This window comes from Pseudoliparis swirei, chromosome 16 (genome assembly GCF_029220125.1).
Source record: "Pseudoliparis swirei isolate HS2019 ecotype Mariana Trench chromosome 16, NWPU_hadal_v1, whole genome shotgun sequence".
NCBI lineage: Eukaryota > Metazoa > Chordata > Actinopteri > Perciformes > Liparidae > Pseudoliparis > Pseudoliparis swirei.
Genome location: NC_079403.1, coordinates 22452898 through 22476115, shown reverse-complemented (window position 1 = coordinate 22476115; position 23218 = coordinate 22452898). Strand labels below are relative to the sequence as shown.

Sequence of the window (23218 nt, the reverse complement as noted above, 5' to 3'; positions counted from 1 at the left end):
TGAAATATCTCCATAGGTGTATAGAGGCCCATTTCCATCAACTATCACTCCAGTGTTCTAATGGTACATTGTGTTTGCTAATCGCCTTAGAAGACTAATGTCTGATTAGAAAACCCTTGTGCAATTATGTTAGCACAGCTGAAAACAGTTATGCTGGTGATATAAGCTATTCAACTGGCCTTCCTTTGAGCTTGAAGTTTGAAGAACAAAATTCATACTTCAAATATTAATCATTATTTCTAACCTTGTCAATGTCTTGACTATATTTTATATTCAATTTTCAATTTATTTGATAAATAAAAGTGAGTTTTCATGGAAGACACAAAATTGTCTGGGTGACCCCACACTTTTGAACGGTAGTGTACATGCGGTAGACTTGTATGTGTGCAGAGGAATCATTAAACACAAACGTATACAAGCATGTGTGTGTGTGTGTGTGTGTCATCAGATTACCAACTGCCACTCACTCCTGACAGCCTGATAACGGGACTCATCATTCCTTGAAACATGAGATATTTCATTTTCTGCATGCCAGTAACTACTGTTGTATCCACTACTCACCTTACATGCTGGAATAGCCCCCCCCCCTCTCCCTGGCCTTACATGCTGGAATAGCCCCCCCCCTTAACAAGAAAGTGAAACAGTGATAAAAGTGACTGAAAGTGACCACTCCATGACTCCTCTGTTGGCTGTGTCTGATACCTCCTGCCATGGCCCTGCTGATGCCCCCCCCGTCCTCTCTACCTCCTTCTGTTTCATGGATTATGGAGGCCGGGATCGTGGTCCACGCCGACTACGAATTATTCATACATTGTCACATTCATTAAATGTGTGTATGTAACTCTGTATTGCTTCATTCTGGTCACATGACGTCTGTTCTTCTGTCCATCCTGGAGAGGGATCCTCCTCTGTTGCTCTCCTGAAGGGTGCTTCCCATTTCTCCTCCGTGAAAGATTTGTTTTTGGGGAGTTCTTCCTGGTCCGATGTGAGGTCAAAGGTCGGGGATGTCGTATGTGTACAGATTGTAAAGCCCACTGAGAAGAATTTGTAATTTGTGCGTTTGAAATGTGAGGTTTTTTCTCCTCCAATCAGACGGGGGGAGGCGGACTCCTCTGCTGCATTTACACACAGAGCCATGAATGTTTAAACTTGTCAGTTTGACCTCAGTCTGAACTAGCAAACTGAAACACTTACTGTAGTATATAGGCTGGTGTCTCAGTGGATTTACTAGTTAATCCCACTATGTGGGGGTAAGCAGCCGTTGCTCACCAGCGATGTCCATGAAGGCCCTCTCCCACATGTCGTCCACGGTGTAGCACTCGGCCGAGGTGATGTTGACCGACAGCACGATGTCGTCCTCCACGTACTTGAGGATGAGGTTGTTCACCACGATGTTCACGTTGTTCACCACGCGGCGGATCAGACTCTGCACGTAACCTGCGGAAACACACGAGGAGGAGGAACACGTTAAAGGTAACGAACAAGGTGCACACACACAAAAAAGCATAGCACATTACAAATAGCTTAGCCACATTAGCATATGCCGACTAATATACTCCAGACTGTCCAACAGCGTCCTACACCAGGCAGACAGGAAGCTGAACTCTCTCCCCACTTTTAGACTTTTACACTCATATCTCAAATGCCTGTCTACAATACAGATTCAAATATCTTTTTTTAATGGTTCTTAATTTATAAATGATAAGTTGTCTTTGTTGTTAACTCTTTGCACTTACTTTATTTTACATATTTATCACTTTTTTTTACCATTACTCACTTTATGTCGTGATGAAATTGGCAATAAAAATGACTTTGACTGAGACGGCGTTAAAGAAAAAAAAAGGTTAAATCCAGACCCACATTCCCTAAAAGCCTGGACTCAATACCACTGACCCCTGGCGTCCTCGTAAATAAGACGAGGAGGGCCTGACATGTTATTTGTTGCCTCGGTTCTGTTCCTCGGACATGTAAAGCGAAGGAAGAAAAAAAAAAAAGCTAAATATCCGTAAGAAAACATTTGTCGTGCTCGCCCCTGCCCGAGCGGCGCTACAAATCTTGGGTGGATTTATGAATCTCCGAAGAGGCTCTCCACTCAAAAGTCCCCGTTTAACCCCAAAAGTAGGCCTTAAACATACCCCCCCCCCCCCCATCCAAGGCCATTAAAACCAGAGGAGCCCGCGTGTTCACTTCCACGTACGCAACATTTATTGGATTAAGCGTACACATCTTTTACACATATTTACACAAGACGAGAGCTACGGTCTTCGGGGTCTCGACGAGGAATAAAAACAAAACGAGCGTGCGAAAACACACTTTACGGTGCGATGGCTACCGGTTTATGTCGTCGCTTTACTTTTTTTTTTTACTTTGAACGCATCACGGGATACGGATAGAACGAGACGGGCACTTTGAAAGTGAGAGTGAGGGCACGAGAAATCAATTTTGAACTAAGAGAAGAAAAAAAGAGGATTATTGATCCCAATCTATGGGGGGGGGGGGGGGGCTTTGTGTGTTGAAGAGGCGGCGGAGGGATGAGAGAGCACCTGGGGGGGAGGGGGGAGCCATCCTGCAGTGTTACCGGTATACCTCCTAATGGCCACAGTGACGCCCAGAAACAGAAGCTTCGCGGGGAAAAGACATACATGCTCATGTCATTACTCAACCGAGTAAGAAAAAGAAGTGAACGTATTCCAGACGGGGGAGTTTTGAACCATAAAATATGAAAATATACAGCAATAAATCCCCGTAACCACAGGACCAATGGCATTATTCATTCCTCTCATGTACTGTTAAACACCGTCGCTACAAGTTAAAACATATAAACCTTTTAATGCTTTTCCCTTATTTTTCCAAACCAAATGTTTGTCTTCCTGTATCTACGCGCCTTGGCCCGGGGAAGAAGAAAAATAGCAGAACCGATAATTGGGCCGGACTAAATGGTGCTGTGTTGATGAAAATATTTATATGAATCGGTGAACTGTTCTGCCACTTGTGCAGCACTCGGCCCCGTCCGGGCATTAGCATAATCCAATTGACCCCCCCCAAAAAATAAGTGTGTGTGTGTGTGCGTTTGGCTGCCTGACCAAACAAGAGTGGCAGGAAGAGACGATGACATCATACAAACGCCGCGCTCATAAACGCGATGTGTGTTCGGGACATTTGGGGTGCGTGGCGTTGCATGCATGCATGTGCTTTGACGGAGTCCGGGGTGTGTGTGTGTGTGAGAGGGGGCTAATGTGTGAAAAGACGCGAGACTAGAGGAGAGGCGAGGGAGGGGCCGCAGAGTGAGAAGGTCACGAGGGGATCACACACCCGCAGCGCGTCCCCCGTCCCCAGTTGAATCTCTCACTCCAGCGCTCACTCTCACTGCCCTGCCCTAGAGACTGATGCTCACATTCCACACATTCCGAGCAGGGCGCGCGATAAAGTTAGAAAGGAGGAAGGATTTAAGTGACAACATCCGTTTTAAAAGAAAGAGAAAGAAAGAACCACGGAAACAACATCCAAAAAAAAAAAAATGTGTCGAAATCATACACTAACATATAAAGTAAAAATGAAAATGATGTATCTTTATAGATAGTTTCTGAGATTTAGCTTAAATTATGCTAACATTAATTTTTTTTGACCAAGGAAGAAGAGTTTAAAAAAAAGTCAGTATGTTAAAAAAAGTCCTATATATAGATTCCCAAGAGTTCCAGGAAATGAATAATGCAGATGTGTGTTTGAGTTGCTTTATATATGTATTTCAGTCCTAGGCAAAAAATATACACATAAAATATAATGCTTCAATCAAACACCGTGATCGGATTTTGGTATTATCGGATCGGATACTGATTTTTCAGTGATCGTATTATCGTGTGATCGGCAGATACGATTTCAGTGATCGGAAACACTGGAGTTGATAAGCGTGTCTTGTCTGATCAATACACAACAGTGAGGTGCGTGAATGGACTGCATGAATAGAAGGCGCGGCAAAAAAAAAAAAAAAACCCAAGACACATTTGACCCTGACCCACCCAAAAAAAAATTTTTTTTTTTTGGCGCCCCTAACATTTTAAGTTAGGAGCGACTGTGCTCCTAGTTAAAAAAGTTAGTCTGGAGCCCTGGTGTGTGTGTGTGTTTATGTGTGTGTGCCTGGGTTGCTTTTCTTTTGCGTGCATGAATGTGGCACGTGTGTATGTGTGTGTGTGTGTGTGCGCCTGGGTTGCTTTTCTTTTGCGTGCATGAATGTGGCCCGTGTGTGTGTGTGTGTGTGTGTGTGCCTGGGTTGCTTTTCTTTTTCGTGCATGAATGTGGCCCGTGTGTGTGTGTGTGTGTGTGTGTGTGCGCCTGGGTTGCTTTTCTTTTGCGTGCATGAATGTGGCCCGTGTGTGTGTGTGTGCCTGGGTTGCTTTTCTTTTGCGTGCATGAATGTGGCCCGTGTGTGTGTGTGTGTGTGTGTGTGTGTGCCTGGGTTGCTTTTCTTTTGCGTGCATGAATGTGGCCCGTGTGTGTGTGTGTGTGTGCCTGGGTTGCTCTTCTTTTGCGTGCATGAATGTGGCCCGTGTGTGTGTGTGTGTGTGTGTGTGTGTGTGTGCCTGGGTTGCTTTTCTTTTGCGTGCATGAATGTGGCCCGTGTGTGTGTGTGTGTGTGTGTGTGCCTTCGTGGGTTCTGGGGGTCAGTTGGAAAGATGCCGTCGCACCTGCAGCCCAGGCAGTAAAAAAAAAAAAAGGCACTCTACCTCCCGCTACTTCGCTCTCTGGATCTAATTTACCCGTGTCAGAGTGTCTCTCTCTCTCTCTCTCCCTTTGCACTCTCTTACACTTGCTGTACCTCCACCCCGATCCCGTCTCTCTGTGAGCCATCGCGCCGCTCTGAACTTCTGTAAACAATTGACACAGCCAGCACCTGTGCCGCGGCCCACAGGGAAGGAGCCCACTTAAAACTGTTCAACCATAAAATGACTGGAAAAACCAGCTCCTTTATGTGATCTCAGAACAGGCGAAGTACTCTCTTCTGTGCAGGACAGGAAAGAAACACTATACTGTCCGGTTGCTCACCATTTTTTCCTGCGTATGGAAAGTATTAGCAGCGATCAGCCGTTCCCGTTATTAGCCGTATAGAAGGAAGATTGACAAGTCCGTCGGACAATAAATGGACTGTGAGCTGGTCCCGCTGCCGTTTCCCCTGGAGTGTAATTAGTCCGGTTAGCGATGTGGCCAAGATAACTCGTGTAGTAGCTACTGTGGGGACGTAGCACCTTTTAATATGTTGAGGATACGCCACAACATTATTTTTATATTTGGAAATATTGAGGTACAAAAGATAGTAGAAATGTACTTTAACTGATATTTCCATTGTTTTTCATCTTTTTGTTGACTTATACAAACAGATAACAAGCCCACTCACCTGTACACCCACCTAGAGTACAGGAAAATAAATATATATAAAAATAGATACAAAGAGGTCACCTCATTTGGCCGAGCCGGACGTCTACATATGTACATAAACACACACATATCTGGTATATATGTGTGTAGACACACCTGCATCACTCTACAGATTAGATGCATTACATCATACAAGTACAATATATCCAGGAATTAAATGACAATAGGATTGGCCAGGAGGCAGAACCCAGAGTGCCCAAATTGTTGCTCATCTAACAGATTATTTGTATCTTTAATCTATAAAATACAAGGAAGTACAAGGATGACTTCCTTCCTATGTTATTACAAGGCCACTGCCACCGCTTGGCGATGCTAGCCTTCCGATTGGCTCCAGGGCCTCTCGCAGTAACACTGTGGATTCACAGAACCCGGCCATGCATGGTACAGCAGGAGAAAGCTCCAGCCTTTACCAGGATGAGATATTCCCCATCCATAGGTAGCAGTTCTCAGTAATACCAGAACAGATGCTGTATTGATTTAGTTTTCGAGCCCCCCCCCGCCCCGGTACCAGGACAGCAGTAGCACTGGACCGTGTGTTTGCGTTTCCAGCCCATGCAAATCTCAATCTCCTCCAATCACACGCGTACTTACACAACACAAGCGTGCATGCGCGCACAATTCTTGGACAAACACAGAGCGACAGAAACACAGTAAATCTCTCACAACCGGTCCGTATGCATGCAACCTAAACACGTCGTGAAAGAAGTAGCAAACGTTGGAGTGTACGAGAACACTGAACGTAGCCCATGGGACGATGAGCATCCTGGGTCGGGGTGGGAAACAACACTTCAACACACACACACGGCAGTTGTTATCTCAAGAAATTAACAAAATAAGAGTGAAGTCGATGCCAAAGTGCCTTAAACCTGCATTCTCTCTACTGACCACCAGGGGGGCGACTCCTCTGGTTGTATAGAAGTATATGATCTATGTGTTAAAGCTGCATTCTCTCTCCTGCCCACCAGGGGTTGACTCTTCTAGTTGTATAGAAGTCTATGCTTCATGTGTTAAAGCTGCATTATCCCTACTGACCACCAGGGGGCGACACCTCTGGTTGTATAGAAGTCTATGCTTAATGTGTTAAAGCTGCATTCTCTCTCCTGACCACCAGGGGGCGACTCCTCTGATTGTATAGAAGTCTATGCTTCATGTGTTAAAGCTGCATTCTCTCTACTGACCACCAGGGGGGCGACTCTTCTGATTGTATAGAAGTATACGCTTCATGCGTTAAAGCTGCATTCTCTCTAATGACCACGAAGGGGCGACTCTTCCAGTTGTCTGTGAGAAAATGACTCTTGATTTATCCCCTTAGTAATAAACATTGTAAACATGAGTTCATGGTCTAAATCTCTAGTTTCATCTCCGCACTCCAAATACGGTAACTTCCAATCACCGGATGCAAAAAAATCAAGATGGCGACGGGCAAAATGCTTCATAACGTCAGTCCACAAACCAATTGGTGACATCACAACGACTACGTCCACTTTTTTTATAAAGTCTATGGTTGGGATTAGAACACGGACCCCGTACTTTGAAACCGAGCTCCACGTGTTAATTCAACAGAGACAGATAGAAGAACTGCTCACCCAAAGGCTCCAGTACTCCCAGTGGAAAGGTTGGTATAAAAACATTGGTGGGTAAACGAGTCAGATGTGTGTTTCCACGTTGACACGATGCTAACAGACGCAGAGTGTCCAATTTCAATCAAATATCCCACATAACAAGTTATCACATGTGACAAGAAGGACTCGTGTCAGACGGCAGGAACACATCACACTCGATGCTAAGTGTCCTAATGCGCCCGCAACTACGTGCCTCTCGAGGAGAGTTCGGCTTTGAAAAATCTCGAGTGGAACTTTGATCCGCCCCCGACGACTCTCGCAGGTAGCCGGCTGAAAGTGAGACCTGACACTTTAGCGGGGGGGAAAAAAATCTAATAAATCTCTTTGAACTCGTAAAACAAAAAACACATTTTCCAAACGCCGTTGAATAGTGCCAGAGCAGGATTCGACTGGAACGGAAGAAAATGCGGTTCTCACAAACAGTGGCCCCGCTGGAGTCTCCCCCCCACCCCGCCCCCCCCACCCCACACACAAGCAGCCGTAAACATAATCACTCGCAGGATCGCCCAAGGTGGAAGCACTTGGTCTTTGGTCTTTTGTGTGGCTACCAATCCCATGGCATATGAATTAACATCACTATTTTCCACCACAGGGAGAAAACAGGGAGGATAAATTCATCCAGCATGTGAGAGCTTAGGGCCAAATGACTGGATAATTGCTGGTGGCTGCTTTTTAGTGTCGGGCCGCGTTTTGTTTTTGGTCCTTTTTTTTTTTTTTTTTTGAAGAGGGGACGCAAACGACGGGCCGAAGGTTTGTCGACGAGGTCGCAGAGACGGAGGAAGCAGAGACGGAGGAAGCAGAGACGAGGACGCAGAGATGGAGGAAGCAGAGACGGAGGAAGCAGAGACGAGGACGCAGAGATGGAGGAAGCAGAGACGGAGGAAGCAGAGACGGAGGAAGCAGAGACGAGGACGCAGCGACGGAGGAAGCAGAGACGGAGGAAGCAGAGATGGAGGAAGCAGAGATGGAGGACGCAGAGACGGAGGAAGCAGAGACGAGGACGCAGAGATGGAGGAAGCAGAGACGGAGGAAGCAGAGATGGAGGAAGCAGAGATGGAGGAAGCAGAGACGGAGGAAGCCGAGATGGAGGAAGCAGAGACGAGGACGGCGAGACGGAGGAAGCAGAGATGGAGGAAGCAGAGACGGAGGAAGCAGAGACGGAGGAAGCAGAGATGAGGACGGCGAGACGGAGGAAGCAGAGACGGAGGAAGCAGAGATGGAGGAAGCAGAGACGGAGGAAGCAGAGACGGAGGAAGCAGAGATGGAGGAAGCAGAGATGGAGGAAGCAGAGACGGAGGAAGCAGAGACGGAGGAAGCAGAGACGGAGGAAGCAGAGACGAGGACGCAGAGACGGAGGAAGCAGAGATGGAGGAAGCAGAGACGGAGGAAGCAGAGACGGAGGAAGCAGAGATGGAGGAAGCAGAGACGGAGGAAGCAGAGATGGAGGAAGCAGAGACGAGGAAGCAGAGACGGAGGAAGCAGAGAAGTAAAAAGTAAAGCAATTGAAACATCATACACAGCTCAAATGCTGCACAGCAAAAATTCCCCCCAAAAATGTGGACACGAAGATGTTAGTAACATCTTATATATTATAATAGTACCACTTGCATCAGAGGAGAGTCCATGAGGATCTCTGACGTGCCGCCGAGAACAAGCTCCTGACCTCAGGCCTGATAGCAGATCCATGTGTGGACGGAGACCCTGAAAGGTCTTTATCAGGGGTATCAAAACAAAAGCACCGTGGGGGGCGACAGCAACATATCAGGATAGTTCAGGATGAACTCTACGGCAGTCATGGAAACACTACATCCACACCAGTGGACTATAACTATAATGGTATTACCTATGGTATTACTCATGGTATGGAATGTAACAAGGTTACAATATCGTACTCACGATACCAGTGGTTCTTAAATGGGGTTATGTGATGTCATTTCAGGGGGTATTTTAATATATATAAATATATATATATTTATATATATATTAAAATGATGTCATTTCAGAGGGTATATTAAATATATATACATATATATATGTATATTAAAATGATGGCATTTCAGGGGGTATATTAAATATATATATTTTTTGTTATCCTTTAAAAATAGTTATTTCATAAATATTCAATAAAATATAAGTGTACGTCCATAAACTTAATTATATATTGTTTAAAATGTCCCGTCTTAATGTTTTTATACATGTTTTTACCTGTTGCTGCTGTACTGACTGATGAGTCGCCAACTTCATTTCGATGTATGTTTTCACAACGACATTAAACATCCTTATATATTCTATATTAAATCAGACACTGATGGCACAGCACTGTGTAATACGTCGTTTTTTTCAACGACCAATGCTTTGCACGGGTTGGGCGGTCACTCGGCTGAAAGAATATTTCACAGCGTAGTACATCATTGGAAAAAAAAGTTGAGAACCACTAATCTAGAGTTAGAGTTCTGAATCAATGGCAATGTGTCTGTGAGCTGTGTCCACACGTTCATAAAAACATCCTTAACCACATTAACGACTCATGACGGCTTTGTTTTGTGTCTCGTTCTTAGGAAAACATCCTCCGTCTGACTCATAGCGGGTTAGTTTTACCCCGTCTACCTTTTAACCTCCACCTTTTTAATTAGGACGGCTGGGATTACGCCGTTCATCTGTTTCCTCGCTGTTATTGAGGTGCCGCAACCTTTGACCCCAGAGTTGTCTCTACAGCCTGTAATGGGTTGAAACAAGGTCCACCGCTGGAGCGGTGGGCGCTTAATTTAACACAGATTCACTCAAACACACACACATGGATGCATGCACACGCACACACGCGCACCTTGGGGGATCTGTTGGACGCTGGCCCAAAGGGAGCTGCTGGTGTGTGAGGCACCCTGCTTTAACAGCTGGGGAGAGATATTATCTCATAACATCGGGCCTGGAAATGGATCCTCCCCAGATACAAGCAGCCAGGAGTGGAGGTTCAGACATTCACGCACACTGGGGCTCTGGGAGTGAGCCTCATGGTTTGGGTGTTACACCGTGAACTTGCTCTTGAAAAGCTCCAGACCGCCACCCCTCTCCTTTATTTGTCCTCATTTGTCTTAAAAGCTGCATCGTTTCTTTACATTTTATATACACGAGCGTTCAAAAGTTTGGGGTCACCCAGACAATTTTGTGTTTTCCATGAAAACTCACACTTTTATTTATCAAATGAATTGCAAAATGAATATAAAATATAGTTAAGACATCGACACGGTTCGAAATAATGATTTTTATTGGAAATATTAATGTTGTTCTTCAGACTTGTCGCTCAAAGGAAGGCCAGTGTTATAGCTTCTCTCACCAGCATAACTGTTTTCAGCTGCGCTCACATAAAAAGGGTTTTCTACCCCTCCGCTAGTCTTCTAAGGCGATAACACAATGTACCATTAGAACACTGGAGATGGGCCTCTACACACCTCTGTAGAGACTTCATTAAACACCAGAGAATAGTCATTTACACATTAACTATGGAGAGAGTATTTATGATTCATTTAATATCTTCATTGGGGAAAAAAAGTGCTTTACATTAAAAAATAAGGACATTTCTAAGTTGTTTTTCTTTTTTCTAAGTGACCCCAAACTTTTGAACGCTAGTGTATTATTCTTATCCCCTCTTCCACTTAATGTCTCACCTTTTCCCTTTTCCCTAGAATGTTTCCTCGGTTCTACGTTATGCGATTGTTGAGGCTCTGCATACCTTTTTACACTTCAGCACACATTTGAATAGGATTCAATTTGTCGAGTGTCGGCAGACAAATACATTAAACAAATATACGTATATATATTTATGAGGCTTTTACAAAAGTCATAAATATCTTCCATCCGAAGCCCCCCGATCAAACAAGGCTGTTCTTTGTGAGGTGGTAGTAAAGTGGTGGAGTGAAGCCATGGCCCTGTAGGAGGCAAGTGGTCAAGTGGCCTTGTTGATAAGAGCCATCACGGTGTGATTAATCACAGCAACCCCCCCTCCCCCCCTCCCCCTGCCCCTCTCTGGCTGATTTACACTGCTTAAAGATGCAGCGCATGCCAAAAAAAAAAATCATCTTTAAGTAATAGGTAGATAGGTAATACCTATATGTGAAGTCCCAAGCAGACCTGCAAGTATTATGCAAGCCAGTGGATTTAGCATTCTTCGTGGCCGAGCAGAAAGAGACGAGAGCGTAATAGGTCCTAATCTCAGTCCTCGCATCCTCCCCCACGGCGCCTGCTGCCCCGGTGGTCATTTCTCCGAGCAGGGAGGGCGGAGTAGCCCTCACCGGCCCACCTCGGGCCATCACTCACCTGGGGGCAGGTCCGGGTCGCTCGGGGCCGCCTGCTGCGGGCGGCGGGGCTTGGCCACGGCCTTGGAGCCGTCAGAGACGCTGCGGCCGGTGGAGCTGGAGCCGCTCTCATGGTCATCCTGAGGGTAGGCAGTGAACACGGGTTAGGATAGTTATGCTCAATGTGTTGAATAACTTTTTCAGAGCATTCACTATGTTATTGGCGTGTGTGTTAATCAGGTTGCAGTCAGAACAACCGCACAGAAGTACAACATGTTTGTGTCGATGGCTATTTTAATTCGCCCCCAGCCAAAACAACAGTTAATGTTCCTTCCCTCTCCGGGTGGAACACATCTCCCTCCCAGAGGAGTGAGATCCAGGGGTCATACACACGGTGACCGATGGGCTTCCAGGACTTTACACCAAATTTCCATGACCGAAAATCTTGGTGTATACATGAAAAAGTGAGAAAATGTCATATTTAAAGTAATGAAAATTCCAATGTATACAGTATATAACCTTAAATGACACAAATGACTGAGAAACAATAGTTTCATTCAAAGAATAAACATTTACATCTTTTCAGTTAAGGCAAGTTCACTTTTTGCGACTATGAAAGCGCGTATGCCGGCTTATATTGTGAGCGTCATAATCATTATTTATAACTCAGAGTAAATGCAAATATGACTATAACAAATTTCCATGACTTTTTCCAAAACTTTTTTCTTTACTTCTTTTTTTTCAGGATTTTCCCAGGCCTGGAAGTAACCATTTTAAAATTCCAGAACCCTTCCAGGTCTTCCATGACCGTACGAACCCTGTAGATCGCTTACCAAGCTAAATACATTCAAACTCTTAGTAATAGAGAACAACGTAACCGTAGTCGTAACCGGTCCGTCTTCATCTTGTTAACGAGGGAAATCCGATTGTTGGGAATGAGAATAATTTCTGCCGCTCGGCTGTGGGGGCAGGGAAAACCAGAGTGATCAGTGCTTCTGGAACCTTCCTCCCCGAGCCCATTTAACAACCATCACCGTGGGCTCTACAAATAAACTCTGGGCTTTGGGATGAGGGTGAAGGTCTCTCCTCCACAACAGCACATGTCATCCGCACTCACCGACCAGCGGCCCGCTAAGCCCAGGAATGCAGACGAGGTGTGTGTGTGTGTGTGTGTGTGTGAGGATGACAAAGAACTGGACATCCCCTTCAGTGATGAGCCTGAAGATAAACAAAATCAGCCAAGATTTTGGGGATGAGGAGGTTATTTATTGGTTCAGCTTGTCGTGCTCCAGACCCGGAGACGAAGACATGAGGGGCAATTAAAACAACAGGGGGGCACGAGGACCAAAGAGGACTGACGGCTCAGGACTTCTGACTAGATTACTGCAGGCAGCAGGCACAAATTAAGCTGAGCAAATCCACAAAAATACTTCAAATGTTTTAATCGCTCTCCTAAAGATTCCAGTGGAAAAACAAGGCTCTCGTATCTGATGTCATCGAGTAACAAACCCTGGAGAAGCTCCAGGACCAATAAAGAGAGTGACTGGGTGGACTTGTAAATCGTTCTACTAGCAGATTGTCACCTTCTCCGGAGGGTCTGGGGTCGCAGCGTTTTTCCAAAAGTTTTAGCCGCGGAGCTCCGCGGTCTCGTTCTCCGAGTCCCGAGGAGGAACTCATGTTGACGGCTTTTTTTTTTATTTAATTTTTTTAATCGGCTCTTTATCCGACATGAAAATGTGTCAAATCTGTTTCTGCATCCAGACGACAAATGTTTGACAAATTTAGAAATGCGGCCAGCACTACTGTAAAAAAAAACACCCCCAAAAAAACTACACGACTCGACACACGACATATTACATCAACTACTATGACGATTACAGCGAGAGTTCTACTCAACAAATATCTCATATTCGTGTTCACAGGAGACATACGCCTGCAACAGAGGAAGGTCGGGAGAAAAGAAAGAAAATACATTAGAGCCATTCTTTAAAAAAAGATTAGAGGGATCATCAACAAAAAGGTGTAGAGTTGCCCCCCAGTGTGGCATTGATTAGGGTGTTACCGCAGTAACGGAGTTAGTCAGACAATCCGGGCAAAGACGGGGGGGGATCACATGTGTTTGGCATTCACACGAGGGATCAGGAGTCACCTCTTATCCAGAACCAATGTAAACACGAGGTGTCAGAAACCCAAATATATTTGGCTACTCGGTGCACGGGCACTTCATCGGAGCGAGGCGAGCGAATGAAAAGCCACGACGGGTCACATGACGCGCGGCCTGGGTACAGACGTGTACCCGGACACAGTTAACACACAGCCGGTGGGTCTGACACGGTTTGAAATGTTACCTGAGAGAGAGAGAGAGAGGGCGAGAGAGAGAGAGAGAGCTTTGGCAATATTGTTGTTGAAACATGTATGCCAATAAAGCCTATTGAATTGAGAGAGAGAGGAGAAGAGAAGGGAAGAGGAGAGGAGAGAAGCGAGAGAGAGAGAGGGAGAGAGACCTTATTGTTGCAACATTCATGCCAATAAAGCCTATTGAATTGAGAGAGAGAGAGAGAGAGAGCGCTTTGGCAATATTGTTGCCAATAAAGCCAATTGAATTGAATTGAGAGAGAGACGGAGGGAGAGTGAAAGAGAGTGAGAGTGAGAGAGAGGGAGAGTGAAAGAGAGAAAGAGAGAGAGAATCCCCCAGTGCGTCAAACACCCAATTGCCAAAAGAGACGAGAACTATTTACACTTGACATCAGTGGCTCTCTGCGGTGCCGCCCTATGCAGGCCGCTCCTCCCCATCAGTGAGCGGGTGGGAATTGGGAAACACAAGGGGAAAGAAAAATAAATACTTCATCAGGGCTCCAAAGAGTGAGTGTGTGAGTGTGTGTGTGTGTGTGTGTGTGTGTGTGCGATAGGAAGAAAAACAAGATGTAAATTGCGTTGCTCGTTCTTCACACTTCATTTGGGAACTTGTCCTCACTTCTAACGCCGCGTTGTGCAACATTTAGAGGTTTAGACGACGAGGTCGTTACGCCGGAGAGACGTTGCTGAGGCCTTTCAGGTTACATCCCGATACGCTGCACTGCGAGCGCATCAGAATGAGAAACAGTCGTCGCCGCCGCCCGCCCCCCCCCCCCCCTACAGACGCTCGTGTCTTTACCTAAAGGAATGCGGGGCCCTGCAGGCCCGAGAGGACATCGAGTTCAACCACGGGCTCAAACTGCCACTAAAGAACAAGACTGCCAAATTTGGAAGTAGCGCAATTAAGCGCTCAATGTCACCGTGGGCAGTGAGCAATTCTCCAGAGGAGGAGGGGGGAGGGGGGGAGAGGGGGAGGGGGGGATGCCTTTTTTCAGAGGGAAGCCCTGGGACAAATGAAGGCCGCCTCAGCTGCTGCCGGGTAAACCGATCCCCCTCCCAATGCCACGGCCGGGCACGGGACGAGGGAGGGGGGGGGGGGATAGAGAAGGAGGAAAAGACAGATGGGTATGGAGTGGGGGGAGGGGTGTGTGAGGGGGGTTTGCTTCCCCTGCAGGCACGTCAACTCAGCTGTTGACTAAAGATGACGGTAGCAAAAAAAGGGAAAGAGGCAAAGAGATAAGTGTGTGTGTGTGTGTGTGGGGGGGGGGAGGCAAAGGGAGAGAAAGTGAAACTCAGAGACAATGAAACCAGAACAAAAGAAGAGGGGGGGGGGTGGAAGGAGCAGGGTCCTGGCAGTGTGTGAGTGACAGGCGAGGGGGGACCCCCTACTCAGAGGGTAAGTGGGCACCCATGGAGGGTTAGGGCACAGGAAGGCCAGGCCTGACCTCTGTCCCCCCCCCCCCCCCCGTGCAGACGTCTGGCTCAGGAGGCGGGTGCGCTGAGCCCGTCTGGAGGGTCGACCCTCATCGGAGCTGCTCGACACATTAGCCGAAGTCTACACACACACACACACACACAACCTCCAGCTATTAAAAACAGCACCTCTGCAGACACTGTCACAGTCGTACTAGTGCAAACAAACACGCTCCGACCCTCAGACACCAGAAACCACGTCGGGCCTCGGCCGCCACCGGCCACGGCGGGGCGTGTCTGGAGAGCGACTGTGGACCGAGTGAAACTTTGCAAAAGATAATAATATAATAAATACGGTTGGCGAAGTTTCAGAAATGTGAGACGAAATAATAAGTTGCACTAAATGTAATTTAATTCTAAATGTGTGTTTTTTCCCGCGGGCTTCTGTTCGAGAAGTTGAACGTACACTTCCCAAATCATTTTTTAGCACCGCTGGAAACAATGTATACATTACTCAGTGTGAAGTGTGTGTGGGGGCGGGGGGGACAGAATAATGGCCGCGCTGCTATTTCTTGCCATTTGAGGCTTCTCACGTTGACATGTGTTGGCCTCGAACGAAAACAAAAAAAATAAATTGCCGGTTTGTTTTTCATTCCCATCGTTTTCATTTCTCAAAAAATAAAATCTGACATTTCCCCCCCCCCCTTTTTTTTGCCCCAGCGCAAATTACAAAGCAATTTTTCAATTTCAGTTGAACACACAGGGAAAGAAAAGAAAGAAAAAGAAGAGAGGGAGAGAAAGAAAAAAATCAGTTTGGCAGAGATTAGCGGGTCGACTACCCGGCCGCCTGCAAACTGCCGGATCTCTGCAAAGCCAAACATTTTTTTCTCGTTCAAACTGGTCAATTTCACACAAGTTTCAGCAGATTAATGGCCGCACGCCGAAAGACCATCGCTTGGATAAACACGCTCTTTGTTATTGTTGTTTTTTCCTCCGCGGGTTGCCGAGCGAACTCACGCTGACATCAAAAGCGCCGGGGCCCCGGAAGATTGGAGGCCAGGCGGTGGAGGGCGAACGCCTATGGAGTGAGAAAATAAATGAAGGAAACCCAATAGCTCCTTATCTCAGACAGACCCCCACCCCTCCCCCTCCCAACTCCAAATCACTCATATACAAACACAAACACACTTTTTCTGGGTCCTGACAAGTAGAGAGCCCCCCCCCCCCCTACATGTCAGGGCCCACGGAGCACCGTCCCTGGGGAGGATCCAGCAATCAGACCTCCCTCCTTCAACTAAAACACTCAGGACAACACATTCGGTCGTATAATAACAGAAACCTCTCAAATATTGGGCTGCCGGGGGAATAGGACCAAACCCCACATTATCCCTCTCCTTTTCATCTGGCTAATCTACAAGCCGTGTCCATGTGATCTTCTTTTGCCCCCACCCCCTCATGCTTATTCTAAGACCTCCTCGTCTCATCCGTAACCAGCGAGACTGAAGCTTGTTTAAACACCGATGACCCTGGTGTTCTCGTACGAATGGCTTCCAGCTGGCACCGATGGGGGGGGGGGGGGTGGAGTGAGAGAAGGAGACGTGAAAAGTGCCCCCCCACCACACACACGGCTTGGGACGGTCCCGGTTTGGTGCGGTTCCAGCGACGTCCCAAAAAAAACCGGTATGCGGCGGCCATCGATGACGACGACCCCCCCCCCCCCCCCCGCTGGAATGTGAACTGGAACTCAGATTACCTGTTTTCTTGAACGTCCCTCGGCATTTCGAACGCATCCATCAGGCCCGACGAAAAAGAAATTAGCCGCTAATGGGTTTTTAATGAAACTGTAACAAATGCAGAAAGCCATTACGCCGTGATTAAAGACAGCGGTGTCGTTCTCTGCCCAGACGGAGAGAAGCGGCCAGACCACAGGACTTCTCACACTCTCACGAGCAAACTCAGCAGAGTACTGGCCTTATTGCTCAGAAATCCACGCACAAATACCAAAATATACACTCTGAATATACACTAAACACAAAAGCACGCGTGCAGGCTGCCCACACGGCACGTAAAGACCCATGGTCTAAAGGCCAGTGCAGCTGGAATCCCATGGCATCGGAGGGATTAGAGCCCAGATGAATATCACATCGTGTGACATTCTGAATAATTATCTCAATGAAAACATCTCATTACAAAAATGTTCTCTCTCTCTCTCTCTCTCTCTCTCTCTCTCTCTCTCTCTCTCTCTCTCTCTCTCTCTCTCTCTCTCTCTCTCTCTCTCTCTCTCTCTCTCTCTCTCTCTCTCTCTCTCTCTCTCTCTCTCTCTCTCTCTCTCTCTCTCTCTCTCTCTCTCTCTCTCTCTCTCTCTCTCTCTCTCTCTCTCTCCCTCTCCCTCTCTCTCCCTCTCTCTCTCTCTCTCTCCCTCTGTTCGAGGAATTAAACCCACTACCGAGAAAGAGAATCCTGACTCTCACTGCGGGAATGAAATATTACATGTCCAGAAAAATTTACACGATGTGCTTCAGTGTTTTAACTGGCTGGACTGGTGTGTTCTGTAGCCTTGTTTCTCTGAGCAGAGGAGGAGACCAGTGTAAAACCACTGGGAAACCAGTGGAAAGCAAGTGGAAACCAGTGGAAAACCACAATAAATGCAATGGAAACCCAGTGGAAACCAGTGGAAAACCACAATAAATCCAGTGTGAAACCAGTGGAAAACAAGTGGAAACCAGTGGAAAACCGCTATAAATCCAGTGTGAAACCAGTGGAAAACCACAATAAATCCAATGTGAAACCAGTGGAAAACCACAATAAATCCAGTGGAAAACCAGTGTAAACCCAGTGTAAAACCACTAGAAACCCAGTATAAATCCAGTCTAAAACCAGTGTACAACCAGTAGAAATCCAGTGTAAAACCAGTGTAAAACCACTATAAATCCAGTGTAAAACCAGTATATAACCAGTGTAAAACCAGTATAAAACAGGTATAAATCCAGTCTAAAACCAGTATATAACCAGTGTAAAACCAGTATAAAACAGGTATAAATCCAGTGTAAAACCAGTATAAAACAGGTATAAATCCAGTGTAAAACCAGTATATAACCAGTATAAAACCAGTGTAACAGGAAGATCAACTTTTCTGAAAAAGCTCCGCTTCAAAGCTACTTTCATGTTAATATTTTCTGTATCATCAAATAAATTATCTGTAATTTGTGTTTTTTACAAACCGTCATACTTCCATATAATCATCCCGACCACTACAGAGAACGATCAAACGTGTGGGAACTATTCAGAGTCATTTAAAAAAGAAAGCGCAGGAGCTTTGTAACACCAGAAGGGGGGGGGGGGGGGGGGGGGCGACGACGTGGAAAGGAGTCCCGACGCCAAAAGGGAGAATGCACAATTACAAAACTATTTGTGCTCTGAAGCGGGAGGCGGGAGTCACGACAGCCCCCCGGTGATGTCATGCTGCGGAGCGCCGCCAACAGTGCCTCCGCTGTACCCAAGTCAAACCGGCCGTGTTTAATATCGGCCTCCAATAACAACGGAGAGCAACAGGGACCCCCGCGAGGGGACCGTCCACCCGACGAAGGACTCCTAACTCCCGAGGTCCGCCGACACATTTCTACAGAAGGGTTTAATCATGACGATAGTTTGGAGCAGGGGAAAGGCAGACGGCCAATTAATCAGTCAATAGCTGCTCCGATCGTTGACCATACGAAAATGGATGAATGTTGGACTGAACATCGCAATCAAAGAAATAATACCGAAACGAAGACATCTAGAACGTCCCATTCAAAGCAATTAATAAACATAAGTGGAATTGAGCGACGACCTCGCCATGAACAATCCCGGCAAACGTAAAACACGTCATAAACTAGAATGGGCACTCGGTAGAGCGCATACCTTCGCATATCACAAGATTGGGCATTGAATTATGAACATTTTGGCATTAGTTGCATGCCAATTGGATAGAAATTGACCGCGCTATGATAAAAAGAAGATTTTGACCTTTTCATGACCTTGACCTTGACCTTTGATCCGATCGATCCCAAAATCTAATCAAATGGTCTCCGGATAATAACCAATCATCCCACCAAATGTCATGCGATTCGGTTTAATACTTTTTGAGTTATGAGAGTAACACGCATACAAATAAATAAATAAATACACGGCGATCAAAACATAACCTTCCGCATTTTCAATGCGAAGGTAACAAGTTTTTTCCTTCACACCATATTTTGTCAAGAGTTTAAAAAATAAAGAGAACATCCAGAAGTATGATTTTTATGGTTTCTATTGTTGGAGTATGTTCCTTTTTATCCACAATGCACTGCTTCTGTGGCTTCTGACTGGTTACATCGTTACTATGCCGCTCTTAAAAGACAAAACAATTAACGCCGGTGCATATTTCCGGGGTTAAGGAGGCTCTTCTGTGCAATTTCATTTCATGAATGGATAGCTACACATGGCTGGATTATTTGGAAGAGAGAACACCCGATTGGTAAGATAGTTAAACGGTTGAATGACTTCTATTCCTCCCCGTGTGCCAGTGTCCGTTTTTGGAGTTTTTATAGCGCGGAGAGCTTTCTGTGATGTAGTCTACGTTGAAAAGTGTAAAACTCCCGTCGTCACATTGGAAACTGCTTGGAGAAAGGCGGGCACTTTAAAAAAAAAGTAAATACTTGGCAGGTGATTGTAGGAAGAATCCGTCAATCACACTCCAGTCGGGGAAAAAGCCGTCAGAGAGAAAAAAAATGAGGCACTAGAACGGGCACTCGGTAGAGCGCATACCTTTGCATATCACAAGATTGGGCATTGAATTATGAACATTTTGGCATTAGTTGCATGCCAATTGGATAAAAATTGACCGCACTATGGTAAAAATAATATTTCGACCTTTTCATGACCTTGACCTTTGACCCGATTGATCCCATAATCTAATCAAATGGTCCCCGGATAATAACCAATCATCCCACCAAATTTCATGCGATTCGGTTTAATACTTTTTGAGTTATGCGAATAACACGCACGCACACAAATACACAACGATCAAAACATTACCTTCCGCATTTTCAATGCAAAGGTAAATATTCTCCAGTTGTGACACAAACACACTTAAGCCACACCCATAGCTGCCTGTAGCTCCACGCAGCACACCGATTGGTCCGTGCTCTTGGATTACCGCACACAAACGCATGACTTGGAGCCCGATCAAATGGGTTTTCGTGTGCGATATGTGATCCTGCAGTTCTCGCCTAACCTTGTGACACCAGCTGCCATGCAAGCTAAGTATCCAACAGTAGTTTAGATTATTAAAACGGGAGTTAATCACACGCACGCCGATTTGTTTTCCAGCCAAAGCAGGACCTCATCAGGTGAACGGCACCTCCGCGTACGGCTCCACGTGACCTGTGTGCTAAGAGACAGAAACAGCTCTGCACACGGTCCCGAGTAAAACAACTTTAACTGTCATGACTCACAAACCTTAGTGCTCTGATACGAACCCACAGCATCTTAGTAGAACATGTCACTGCTGCAGCGTTGGAAATACGTGAGGGCAGAGGTCAAAACTGCCCCTAAGTAATATAATGTTGCCCCTGATATCACTAGGAGTGGCAAAAAATGCCCCCATAATGTCCTCGAATAATTCTGATAATTTAATTGTGTGTCTGTACTAGGTAGCTACACCAAAAAAAAATCAATAAATATCATTTTGAATTATAAAGACAAATAAATGAGTTATTATTGTTAATAGTTGTTGAAAAAAAGGTATTAACAATAAATAACCACGAAGAAATAAGAATAAAATTGAATATGATTGTCTGGTTTATGTTGTTTTTCGTTCAAAAAATGTAAGAAAACAATCTGTAGACTACTGCCTTATTAATTACCGTCTTATTATTGCCATTTTTATGACAATTGCTCATATACTGTAAGCCTAAATAAGTATTTTTATTATTTTTGAACAAAGGTTACATGTTATTTCCCAAGTTTCAAAAAGTGCCCCCAATTTATTTTTAAATGCTCCTGGATTTCAAGCAGTGGAGGAAAAAATTGCCCCCTAAAAAATATGTACATTTCTTACCCTGAACTGCTATCCTCTACTAAATGTGACCTCTATGGACCTCCATTCAGTCGTATTGGGGTTCAACCCCCCCAAGACATTATCTCATGTCTTTAAAACCTAAGTAACCGATCTGGTGTTTCCGGTACAGTAGCTGCCGCTGCTCCGGTTAAAGTGTGTAAAAACCCTCCGTTAATCTAGTAAATCTCAAAGCCGGCGTTATTCACGCGTGAAATCGCTTTCTGTTACAAAATAGCCACGTTGCTTGTTATTCCTCCCCAACAGCGAGGCGGGTCAGCAGCGAGACGCGTCAAAGCGGAAGGGAGCGCCGCTGAGGTCAGCGTTCTTTCATCCCGGCCGCCCACTGACGACGTTTTGTTTTCCACGATTGACGTTCAAACAGGAAGAAAAAAATAGATTCAAAGTCAAAGTCGCTCTTAATCCCAAGACTTGATGAGAAGCCAAGAAGCGAGGCGTTTCAGACAAACCGGTGACTGGTGCTGATGTCAGCTCCGTGATGGAACTTGGAACATCGGGATCGCCGCCGGCTCTTTTTTCCTTTCGTTGGAGGAGCCCGTTGAAACTCTGCCCAGTGACCTCTCGATGGCAACATCCCACCATGTGACCTGCAGCGCCACTTTCAGTATAGTATTGCACCTGACACGACTTTTGCCTCACGACTAAAGATTAACAAAATGAGAGGAAAAAAAGAAGAAAAGTGACGGAAACAATGGTTAGAGAACAAAAGAAACAAGAGGGAGAGTGTGTGTGAGAGAGTGTGTGTGTGTGTGTGTATGGTAGGGGTGGAGGGGGGACAACGACACACACGGGGAGAGAATGGGAAAGAGAGGGAGAAATTGTTCCTGATTTAGATCTGAGAGGCTCTGGTCCTTCAGATGTCTCCATCAGCTAACCACAAGCCCAGGCTGAGCATGTGAGGCATGCTGCTTATGCTGGCACAGCTACCCCCTAATGCTAATAACTGCAATGTGTTAGCTACAATAAAACACTCCACGCAGACCCCCTGACACACACACTCACTCGCTCTCTCACTCACACACACACACACACACACACACACAAAAAAAGCCACACATCTTAGTCGAGTCCACTCGGACACACGTGGGAGAATTCCCACGCACTTTTATCGAACCTGTTCATTTATAATCCAAATATGAACTAGTCCCCAGTTTTATATATATATATATATATAAAGTAGTTAATCCATTCAAACAAAACATTACTTATTTCCTACTTGGAATAAAGTAAACAATGTCAGCGCCATCCTCATTATTTCCGACATGAAATAAAGGAATAACCTTTTACAAATAGTGAAGGAAATGAGCATCCTAGAGAGATATTTCTGTCTTATTTTGGCGAGTAAACCAGCGTCCGGGACCTGATTTTTACATAAACTGCCATTCATCTGTCGAGATCTGGAGCATCCCCCTTTTCTTTCTACGAGCATCGTCCCGTTTCTTCATAATATTAAGTTCATCATACAAGACATAAGCACCCCTTGAATGATGGAATAAAGTAATAACCTTTTTAAAATAGTAAAGGAAATTCTAGAGATATTTGTATCTTATTTTGGCGAGTAAACCAGCGTCCGGGACCTGATTTTAACATAAACTGTCATTCATCTGTCGAAATCTGGAGCATCCCACCTTTTTTTTTACGAGCATCGTCCCGTTTCTTCTTAATATTAAGTACATCATACAAGACATAAGCACCCCTTGAACGATGTAAGCGCCATCCTCCAGGACCGAGGCTACTCCTGACAACTTAATTGCACATGTGAGGTGCAGCTGGAAGGCATGCGCTGCGGAGGCCTAAGTGTTCTTGGAGAGTATCAATGTTCTGAAACCGGCGAGATAGAATAAATCAAACGGAGAGAGAAATGGGAGAGGACTTTCCGTCAGTGTTGAGAAATACCAAAAAGCCATATTGCAGAATTTTTTCCCCGTTTTTTTTCGTGAGCCTTTTGCGTTTGCGTAGCTTTTCATACACCCGGGGTTCCAGAACAACTGGAGGTGCTGTCATCATTC

The 23218-nt window shown here is 45.6% G+C and overlaps 1 protein-coding gene across 5 annotated transcripts in view; it reads right to left on the bottom strand.

The window, feature by feature from the left end:
• LOC130206618 (intermembrane lipid transfer protein VPS13B-like) overlaps positions 1-23218 on the bottom strand; it is a 401351-nt gene that overhangs the window by 362218 nt on the left and 15915 nt on the right. For all 5 annotated transcript variants that reach the window (XM_056434667.1, XM_056434665.1, XM_056434669.1 and 2 more), the window contains exons 4-5: positions 11364-11481; positions 1270-1437 (exon numbers count right to left, since the gene is read on the bottom strand). In XM_056434667.1, the coding sequence (XP_056290642.1) occupies positions 1270-1437; positions 11364-11481 (286 nt within the window). The remainder of the gene's footprint in view (positions 1-1269; positions 1438-11363; positions 11482-23218) is intronic.